The sequence below is a fragment of the Mus caroli genome, chromosome 17 (assembly GCF_900094665.2).
Source record: "Mus caroli chromosome 17, CAROLI_EIJ_v1.1, whole genome shotgun sequence".
In the NCBI taxonomy this organism is placed as follows: Eukaryota; Metazoa; Chordata; class Mammalia; order Rodentia; family Muridae; genus Mus; species Mus caroli.
In genome coordinates this window covers 80,023,549-80,034,567 of record NC_034586.1, presented here as the reverse complement: position 1 = coordinate 80,034,567, position 11,019 = coordinate 80,023,549, and the positions used below count along the sequence as shown (strand labels likewise).

At 42.5% G+C, this 11,019-nt stretch overlaps 1 protein-coding gene across 2 annotated transcripts in view; it reads left to right on the top strand.

Moving 5' to 3' along the window:
* Thada (THADA armadillo repeat containing) overlaps positions 1 to 11,019 on the top strand; it is a 276,549-nt gene that overhangs the window by 26,931 nt on the left and 238,599 nt on the right. For both annotated transcript variants that reach the window (XM_029471015.1, XM_029471016.1), the window contains exons 18-21: positions 2,853 to 2,988; positions 3,270 to 3,406; positions 4,243 to 4,401; positions 7,488 to 7,645. In XM_029471015.1, the coding sequence (XP_029326875.1) occupies positions 2,853 to 2,988; positions 3,270 to 3,406; positions 4,243 to 4,401; positions 7,488 to 7,645 (590 nt within the window). The remainder of the gene's footprint in view (positions 1 to 2,852; positions 2,989 to 3,269; positions 3,407 to 4,242; positions 4,402 to 7,487; positions 7,646 to 11,019) is intronic.

Here is an 11,019-nt window from a genome sequence, read left to right as displayed (position 1 = left end):
CACACACACACACACACACACACACACACACACACACACTTTGTTTTTGAGCCAGGGTTTCTCTGAGTAGCCCTGGCTGTCCTGCTATCCTGGAACTAGCTTTGTAGACCAGGCTTGCCTCAAACTTGGAGATCCACCTGCTTCTGCCTCCTGAGTGCTAGGATTAAAGGTGTGAGCCAACACCACCTGACTGACCTATTTCAAAACAGAAGACTTATGCTAAATAAGTACACAAATGTCCATTAATGAGACACATGTTCTAAAAGGGCAGTTTTCTCTCTCAGCTCTTGCCTATGGCCATGTTTCTATGGCTGCAGTTAGGTCATCCTCATTGTGACTGTACAGAGCTGAGTTAACACTTCTCCACCTTATTATCTTAAATTATTTTTAAAAACATTGAAACTTAAGTGTTGTGTATGTGAGTGTATGCCTGTAGTGTGTGCACAGAGGTTAGAGAAGAAGATTTCGTGTCCTGTCCTATCACTCTGTTTTCTTCCCTTGAAGCAAGGTTTCTCACTGAACCTGTAGCTACACTAGTGGTCAGCAAGACCCAGAGATCTTCCTGTTCATCTTCCACAGGGCCTGGCCATGCACAGCTCTGGGATTTAAACTCAGGTTTACACACCTGAACAAGATAGCATCTAAGTGTCTCTCCACCCCTCCACCTTAATTTTTGAGACAGCTTCTCCATTGAACCTGGGTGCTGTTTCTGCTGTACTGGCTGCAGAATCTGCCTGTCTCTGCTTCCTACTCCACCACTGCAGTTACAAACATGTGTCACTACACCAGTCAGGGCTAGTGATTCAAACTAAGGTCTGTATGCTTCTGTAACAGGGCAGCTCTCCACCACCCACCCTCCTATTATTCCTCCTATTTTTGAATAGGATTTCGTGTAGCCTAGGGTGGCCTGAAACTTGCAGTGTAGTCAGGGGTGATCTTAAGCTGCTGCTCATCCTGCCTTCCTCTCCTGAGTGATGGGATTACTGGCATGAGCTACAATACCCATTTTTATGCATGGCTGTAGCAGGGATTGAGCCCAGGACTTTGCACATGCTCAGTAAATGAATAGCAACTCCACGGAGCAGCACTCAGCACCATCAGCCTTTAGGGAGATACAGATCAGAAGCACAGAGAGGAAAGACTTCATTCCAATTGGAATGGTTAAAAAAACCAAAAAAACAAAAAACCCAAATTGTAAGCGTTAATTAGGTTGAAGAGAAACTAGGATGTGTACTTCTAGGATTGAGGACAAGCATTCAGCCTGTAAATAACTAGAGAAATGAAAGCATAAGCCTAGGCAGAGACTACAGAATGTCCATAGCAGCATTTTTCATACTTGTCTAGAAGTAGAAATAAGCCATGTGCACATCAGGAAAAAGTCTGTTAGATCTGTACTGCCATATGAAAGAATGAAGTAGTGAAGTAGTAGCTTTGGTGAACTTTGAAAACATATGACAAGTGATTGTACCCAGTCACTGTTCATTTTATTTATAATATGTCTAGAATCTTTGTTTGTTAGTGTGTTTGTTGTTTCCATTTTGGGTTTTTTGTTTTAATTTGTTTTTGTTTCTTGAACCTGAGCCTCACATAGCCCCGGCTAGCTGCCAGGTTACTGTGTAGCCAGGCTGTTCCTGAGCTCCTGAGCTCCCACCTCAGCTCACCAAAGTTCTAGGGTTGCAAGTACATGTCACCACATTTGGCTAAGAGTAGGAAAATCTATAGGGACAAAAGAAATCAGTGCTTACCTATAGCAGAGCATGGTGGAGCTACCATAGAGGAGTGACTACTACTGTTGCTGCTGCTGGTTAAAGCCTTTTGTTTTAGTTGTGTGTGTGTGTGTGTGTGAGAGAGAGAGAGAGAGACAGACAGAGACAGACAGACAGAGAGACAGAGATAGAGACAGTGTGTGTGTGTGTGTGTGAGAGAGAGAGAGAGAGACAGAGACAGAGAGACAGAGATAGAGACAGAGACAGCAGGCAGTAAGAATGCTTTAGAATAATGTTTATGTTTGCATACAGCTGATGATAGAAAAATTGATCGAGTTTTACACTCTAATTTTTTTTATTACATCTAGAGTGTGTGTGTGTGTAAGTTTGTAACCATGTGGGTGTCAGAGGCCAACTTCAGCAGCTAATTTTCTTCTACTGCATCGGATCTGGGAATCTAACTCAAGTCATCAGGTTTGACTGAAAGCTCCTTTACCCACCGAGCCATTTTACTAATTTGTACACATATGAATTGCACGATTTCCCAATTGTATCTTGATTATACTGTTACTAAATATTATCTTTCGGCCACACAGTCATACTACATTGTCCTGAAGTTTGACACCTGGGTGGAGGGTATGGAGAAGGATTGGTTCAGAGTGCATGTCATCACTAACTCCAGCAATTAGGGACTGCATTCCATTCTTTAAAATTGCCTTAATTACAAGTTGGTAATGGGCTGATATCCCTGAAAAATCTTTGATTCCAAACCTCTGAAACAGTGACTCGGGAGACACACTGGGTGACCTGAGTTGGAATCACCAGCTATCTGTGAAGGGCAAGCCACCTTCTCAGAGCTAACCAGCCAGCCAGCCCCACTGAAGCAGTGAGCCTGAGGTTCAGTGAGAGAGCTTGCTTTCAGAAATAAGGTCGAGAGGGACTGGAGAAGACACCCAGCACTGACCTCTGGCTTCTACTTGTGCAGATGTCCACACAGGTGTAAATGTGTACACACACACACACACACACACACACACACCCTCTAATATAACTTCTAGTTGACCTGAGTATACTCTTTCTCTGTAAATGAATTATAAATGTGTTTTATAACTGAGGCCATTTCAGTTTTCTGCTTGCTTTTTTTAGTTATTAAATGCTTGATGGAAAACCTTGAGGATGAAATATCTCGAGCTGAGAACTCTCTGCTTCAGGCTGCGTCTTCATTTCCAATGTATGGGAGAGTCCACTGTATAACAAGAGCTTTTCAGAGGTTGCCTCTAAAGTAAGACTTCACAGCTATGTCTTGTTTGAGAAATAGACTTAACGCCCTACCTTTAGCTTCTTATTGGAGCGCGTCTTGGGAAAAGAATAGTCCATTGCCTTAAGAAGAATTGAAAATTAGATTTAATTATATACCCATATGCACATGTTTTTAAGTTCGTTATATTTCATACATAACCCAGTTGTGAGCCCCAGACTCTTTCAGGTCCTTCTTTGTGTTACTCTTCCTTGTCAGGTGAGGTTTTGCTTTTAGTGTAAATGTCTGTACTGTGTTTGCTGCAGTGGCCTGCGGCTGGCGAGCGAGTGGAGGCCGGTGCTGGGGAGGCTTCTGCTGCTGTCCTACAGGCTTTCCACTGTGGTGGCCCCTGTCATCCAGAGCTCCTCTCCTGAAGGCCTCATCCCTGTGGACACTGACTCAGGTTAGCAGGCAAGGGCCAGTGCGCGTCTGTCTCCATCTTTCCCTTACTTATTTCTTTGGAGAGATACAGAAACTAAATTCAGGGAAGAATCTTTTTTCATGCTATTTCTCATTTTTTTAGTAATCTTTGTAACTATTAAAAAATGGCCCCCAGCAGGAGAGACTTTTTGCTCAGTGGTGTTGTCACTGGTAAGGTGAACTTGTTCCTGTAAACAAACTCACTCATCTTCCTGTAAGCAGACCTAGTGTAAGCATTGAGTTACCCTAAAGGAAAAAGAGAGAGCCGTGAAATAGCTGGGGGACTTAGTCAGGATAAAGAAGGGATCCACAGAAGTGAGGACAAGAGAGGGCAGAGGAAGAGACCCTTCACCAAGCATTAGCACTGGGCACCATGCTCTTCTAAACTAAATAGGAACTCTTTATATGCCTGTGTTATGAAAGATTGTGTGGCCTTGAGGTTACTTTTTTAGATATTAAAACACAGTTTTATCGTTTAATGTTGGTATCTTATATGGTGAGCTAGGGAAACAGGTTCTGCTGGCCACATGACTAAGCACTGTACACAAGTGTCTAGATAACTATGAAGAAGAGTGATGGCAACCTTTGAGTGGTAGATGTTTGAGCTTTGTTTTGGTCATGTCTTCAGTGTAAACTCTCATATCAAAGAGTGCACACTAATATCATGAAGAGCCTGTGTAAGTAAGTAACTTTCACATTATCCATCTTGTGGGTACAGCTGATTGTCACTGTTAAAAATTACGGCAACTGTGAATTAGTCTGAGGAAATCTGCGCATGATATCGAACTGAGCGTTCATGCACATTTATCTTTTATTCAGCGTCAGCAAGCCGCTTGCAACTCATTCTCAATGAGATTCAGCCACGGGATACTAACGATTACTTCAACCACACCAAAATACTGAAAGAATGTGATAGCTTTGATTTGGGGGACTTGAGTACCAGTGTCTCAAATATTGATAGTTCTGCAGAAATTAAAGGTAAGATACATAAAACTGATAGTGTAATCAGTGGTGTGTGTGTGTATGTGTGTATATGTGTGTGTGTGTATGCTTGTGTGTATGTGTGCACATGTATATGTGTATGTATGTGTATGGTGCTGGGGCCTTGTAAGGCATTCTATGTAGGGTTGTATTGATGAGCCTATACCAGTGTACACCAACTGACCACAAGTATTTCAGTAATGTAAAATGCACACTTTCCTTCCTAAAAAGTGTTTTATTTTAGATTATGTGTATGTGTACACACCTAAGTGCTGATATCTGTGGAGGCTAGGGGTATCAGAATCTTCTGGAGCTAAAGTTACGGGTAGTTGTGAGTTGTCTGATGTGGATGCTTTAACCTCACTTGGGAAAGAGCAGTACACACTTTTAACTGCTAAGCCATCTGTCTTAGGGTTTTACTGTTGTGAACAGACACCATGACCAAGGCAAGTCTCATAAATACAACATTTAATTGGGGCTGGTTTAAAGGTTTAGAGGTTCAGTTCATTATCATCAAAGTGGGAGCATGGCAGTATCCAGGCAGGCATGGCGCAGGCAGAGCTGAGAGTTCTATGTCTTCATCCAAAGGCTGCTAGTGGAAGACTGACTTCCAGGCACCTAGGGGGAGGATCTTAAGCCCACACCCACAGTGACACACCCATTCCAACCAGGTCACACCTATTCCAGCAAGGCCACACCTCTAAATGGTGCCACTCCCTGGCCCAAGAATATACAAACCATCACACCGTCTTTCTTTCCAGCCTCACAAAGCAAAGCCCTTTTGATAATGTAAGAAAGTGCAGATTTGCAGAACATTTCTGGAAAACGAAATTTTTTTCTTCTTAATTTGGGTTTTGGAATGAATTTATAAGAGCCTTATAATAAAATGGTGTGCCTTACTTCAACACAGCTGCTGCTATAACACATAGCTTTTGAGCATAAGACCCTTTACCAGTCCCTCTGATGGAAGAGCAGGGACACATGGTGATAGATTCGGGCAGCATCACCACCTCCCTGTCTCACTGCTCACTGGCATCTGCTGGACAATGCTTGAAGTGAGCATCCTTTTAAAGGAAACCTGACTTCTGAGCGGAGCGTGTGCTTCTGTGCTACAGCAAGTATAACCGTGCTTTTGGGCTACTTTATTGGGTTCTTCTATCTGCCATCCTTCTCCCCAGTCCCTTCTATCCCCAGCACTGGTAGAAGAAAGAAGCCTAGACGGGGGAGGGGTATAGATCTTTTTAGACTACTTTCTGATGATTAGGGGCATTGAGTTTCTAGGGGCAAGTCCAGTCTTTGTAATCAGGATATGTGCAACCAGCGACCCAGCAACCAGCAAAATAGCAGTGCTGGGCAGCAGCAGCGGCAGCGGGAGCCGCCACCCCTCTCAGGACTCTGGCATTTATGTACCCTCTAAAGAGTCCCCAGAATTCCAAATATAAACTAGCTTCAGCTGGCAGAATCCCACGCCCCAGCCAGAGCAGGAGATAAATCCCAGTCAGCTGCTGTGGACAGTCTGAAGCAGCCCCATAGCCCACAACATAAAGCCAAAACATAGTACAACTGGGTTTTTAGAGAAACCAAAATTCTCACGAAACCAAGTCTCTAGAATTCCAGTCTGCACAGCTACTGAAAAAATTTATCGCTAGAAGTGATTTCTTAATGATTTATCCTGTGGCTATGTTTTCCACTAGGTGGAGTTATTATCTAGCAAAAAAATTCTCTTTGCAATTGTATTTTTTAAATTACAAAAAATATGTTTTCAGTGTAACAGTGAAATATGAATTTAAAATAAAGTCATGTCCATTTCCTCCCCAGTTCTACCCACCCCACCCCTTTTGTGTATAAGCCGTTCTGTGCATGCTGTGTATTTGTAAGTGCATTTATTCTTTTAGCTTAGAAACTTTTCTTATAAAAGCAAGTAAGATAGAAGAAACTCTGGTTAACGTCCGTTTTCATCTTCATGGAACTTTGTAAATATCAGTGCTAAAATACACCTCAAACCAGATAAGATGATAGGTAGGAATACATTTAGTTTATTTGCCATGTTTATAAAATATATTTTGAAATATAATTGGTATTTTCTGTGTTTAATTTTAAGAGTTCTGTGTTGAAGCTAAAGACATAGCTCAGCAGTTAGGAGCACTGGCTGTTGTTTAGAAGGACCTGAGTTCAGTTCCAGCACCCGCACACTAGCTCACTGGAACCGCCTATAACTAGTTCCAGGGGCCTAGTGCCTGCCCTCGGCCTCTGAGCAATAGGCACACAAGCAAGTAAGGCTTGCTTTTAAATGAGCATAGGAAGGAAGGGAGGGAGGGAGGGAGGGAGGAAGGGAGGAAGGAAGATTAACTGATTAAAAGTTGTATCTCAGGCTCTGGAGAAACAGCTAAGTTAAGAGCAATTGCTCTCCTAAGGATCTGGGTTAGGTCTCCATCCAGCACCCATGTCAAGTGGCTCACAACGACCAGCTCCAGCAGCATTCTCATACATGTGGTATACACCCTCACCTACACTAAATAAAGTAAGTAAAATAAAATTGTCAAAAAACCAAGAGAGAAAGGTCCGTCCTCAGCTAGTTCTGGAGGCCCACGCTGTAATGCTGACTGACACCCAGGAGGCTCAGTGAGGAGTGTTGTGAATGAGTTTGAGGTAGCCTGGGCTACATAAGGAGACCCTGGGTCTAAAAAAGCAAAAGCAGGAACAGCAACAAAAGTTTTCTCCATTCCTCAACTGATCAAACAGCCCTTCTCACCAACGTAAACACAAAGTTCTTTCTTTTGTAGCCAGCCGCGTTAGTAATTCTTTATGGGTAGCGAGAGTTGGAAAGCTCGTTCCAGTAACGTTCAAGCAGTAGTCCCAAGTTTGAGGAAGTACTGTTTCTTTTTAATTGTTTTTGAAACAAGTTAAGAAGTCAGCATGCTTCCTGCTCTACAAATGTTAGTGTGTTTTGTTTTGTTTTTCTCTGAATAAACAGAATATACGCAGATTTGTTTGTTTGTTCAAACGATCAGTCTTGGGGAAATTATGCATTGACATGCTTAAAAAGCCTGGCATGTTCAATAGCTTTTGTTTTAATCCTTAAGGTAAAGAAGAAAAAGCGTGTGACGTAACTGCTCAGATGGTCCTCGCGTGCTGCTGGAGGAGCATGAAGGAAGTGGCTTTGCTTCTCGGCACGCTCTGCCAGCTTCTCCCTGTGCAGCCTGGGCCAGAATCTTCTAATGTGTTCCTAACAGTGCAGCAGGTGAGGTTCATCGCTCTACTTCCAGGTGGCATTTGTGGCCAAGGCACAAGCTGCTATTTGTAGACCAGTTTTTAAAAAAAGGTTTGAACCTTAAATATTTTACAGGTGCCAACTGAGAAAGGTTCATGAAGATTTTAGGATAGTAGATGGTGCACTTTATTTTTAAAAAGTGTTATTTTAAGAAATATTTTTGCATCAGTAACTATAGATTTACCTCATTTTTGACTGCAATATTATTTTTTAAATTTCTTTAACATACATAAACTTGGATTTTAGCTGAAAATGTCTATTTTGTAAGACTCCACAGGTCTCTTAAAAATTTCAAAGAAATAAAAAGAAACATTAGCTGATCATGGCTCTCATGTTTCCCACTACTTCAGTAATAAAGTTGTAGTCACTTTAGTGTTTTTGGCTGACTTTCATTTAAGACCACAAAGTTAGCCCAGCATCTGGGACTGTTCAAGGGATCGAGTGCAGTGTTTACAAGAAATTAGCTTACCACAAGCATTTCATTTAGAAATATTTTAGATTTATTAGATTTCTGCTTTTAATTGATTCCTTCTTCCTTTCCATATGGTTTCAACAAATCCACTTCCCACAGTTTCCCAGCAAAGATGTATGTACTTTCATTTTTAACCTTTTCAAAGAAAGATAATCCCCCCATGGGGTATTAGAACATTCAAGGACAAAACAAATATTGTCGTATGCTAATGCTGGTTATCCCACAGTAACCACATGACTCGCACCATGGAGAGAATGCTGATATGTTTATTCTCACACTCTGGCTAACAGCTGGGCCAGGGATGTCGCAAGGCCTTGGAAAAACAGCACAGGGCAAAGGCAAGCAGCACATTGGGGGGTGGGGGTGGGGCGTCTCCTTGGTCTCCTCCATCCCATCAAGCAGGCCTTGCTGTCCCTGCCTTACTGGGAGCCGTTACTCCAGCGCTAATGTGCCAATGCCTGCTTCTGGCCGAGGAATCCAGATTAGCTATTTTACTAGTGTGAATGCCCCGTCTTTTTACAAAGTAAACACAGGCTAAATCCTTTGACTTGTCAACTTCTCTTTTCAAGGACAAATTAAAGGAATGCATTGTGCTTTTGATTATAAATGAGAAAGGCTTGGAAGTTCTCTATGAAAATTATTATGCCTTGACTCCCTCCCCACCACACCCAAAGTTTATATATTATAATGAAATTATGTGGAACAACTATGTTAAAATTGAGAACTAATATAAAGAAAAAAAATTTAAAAGAAACTAAAAATAGCAACTACACAGACTTACAGTCTGAAGAATTCTTCAGTGACTGTGTGCATCAGTGAAGAGACTCCTGCCCACTAACAGAAGCGCCCCCGTCGGATGAGCTGCCTGGTCTTCCACATGTGATGGCCTTTACATGATAACCTCATATGGAGCAGAGAGAAGACATCACAGGCTTGGGGAAGGCTGGGGTATAAGCAATTGCTGAGTGCTGACCCAAACTGTTCTCTGTGAAAAACTTTATTCTCGGTTTTGTTGGCTTTTAAACCAGTGTCTTAGCTTAGGAACATTTAATCCATGAAAATGCTGCCATCCAGAAAGTAATGCCATTTACATTACTATAGGATTTCTGTTTTACTGAACATAAAATTGCTTCTTTAAAAAATGTTTTTTTTTTTTTTAATTTAAATATTTCAGATTTGATTATTTTCTGGGTGTTTGCTTGCATATAGCTATGCATCAGAAGTGTGTGCAGTGCCTGTGGAGGCCAGAAGAGGGCACCAAATCCCCTGAAACTGGAATTCCAGATGGTTGGGAGCCACCATGTGGGGATACTGGGGACTGAGCCCTGGGTCCTCTTAGCAGAGCAGCAAGTGCTCTTGGCAGCTTGTCTAGCTCTTCGTCATATTGACTTTTGAGACACGACCTTGTTATGGAGCCCAGGCTGGCCTAGTGATCGCATATATTTAATTCTTTCAAGAATTAAAAATGGAAATGACAGAGGACATTAGTTTGTATCAGGGTGACTGGCTGTACCTAAGGTAAATCCATACGTTCTTGGTGCTTCCAAGAACATAGTCACTTGGCAAAGCTACCTTTGCTGTACCTGCTGACAAAACCCACCAATCTGAGAGGTCACCACTCAGTTAGGTGAGTGTGAAGCTGGCAGACTTCTCTCTGTAAGGCTAAAGTCAGCCTGAGTCTCCTTCTCACCTCCCCTCTTCCGTTCTGGAGGTAGTGCTCTTGTCCTCACCCAGATCTCCCTGCTTTCCTGACCTCTGTTAAAGGCTCACTACTCAAGGAACACACACCAACGGCTGACAGGAGGCAGGAGGACAAGGTGGGGACTTTGTTGCTATCTGGAGAGGAGAGCTGGTGCTTATTTTTAATTCTGATTTTTTTAATGCTTGGTTCATTGAAGGAACATTGCTGTGATACTCCCCAGCTCCCTTCAGTATGAGGAAATGGATTCATTACCTGGGTTGACAAAGATCCCAAAGCTGATTTCTGGCCTCTGTCCTTCCCCTCATGGGTTCGAGTGGCACAGTGCTCCCTTTGTTCTGAGTGGCTCACCTAGGTTTCTTTAAGTTAATTTTCCCCTTCCCATTACCCACACCAGTTCTCTCAAGGAATGAAAGATAACTTTCTACTGGAGTTTTGAGTACCTGATCCTTCCTATAGAGCATTTCTTGTGAGGCAGTGTGCTCTCCCCAGCTTCTTCAAGAGAAAATTGTTCACCTGGTGGCATGTCTGACTGTCCTCCTGCTCTGTAGTCACACAATGAAAGGTTCTTTTATAGTGTCCTGCGCTGGTGGCAGAGATAAAGCCGCTTTGAGGGCTGTAAGCTGAGACCCTTCACGAGTAAGCAGTGCACACAAGCTTATCTCCTGTTTCCTGACTCCCTGGTGTGTGTCTAGGTTTCTAGCTTGCTGCTCTGCTGACAGACCTGCTGGACATTTTGCTGGCCCTCTTTCCAGTGCAATGCTGATACTGATCTTTAAATAAACTCCTGTGTTGAATATCAGTGTCTTTGTAGATTTCACCTAATATTTCTAAGAGCAGGCTTTTGGGTAAGTTGTCCTCACACCTGCTTGCATCACACTCTGTAGTAGTTGTCCCCACAGAAAGCGTGTGAGGAAGCATTGCCAGCTGGTAGCGCCTTCTGCTTTAGATTCTGCTGATGCTTGGGTGACCAGGGGTCCTCGGTTGGCTTGGTGCATTTCCTCTGCTGGGTCATTATTTAAATTTTTTTTGTGATTGATTACAAGTGGAATTCACTCATTAGTATTCATAAGTCACAAAGGAATTGCCTCTTTTATTTTGTTTATATTAGATTTTAGAAATTATGAGTGTATTGAACTCTGATGAGCAGAAGTGATAACTTTTTTTTTTTTT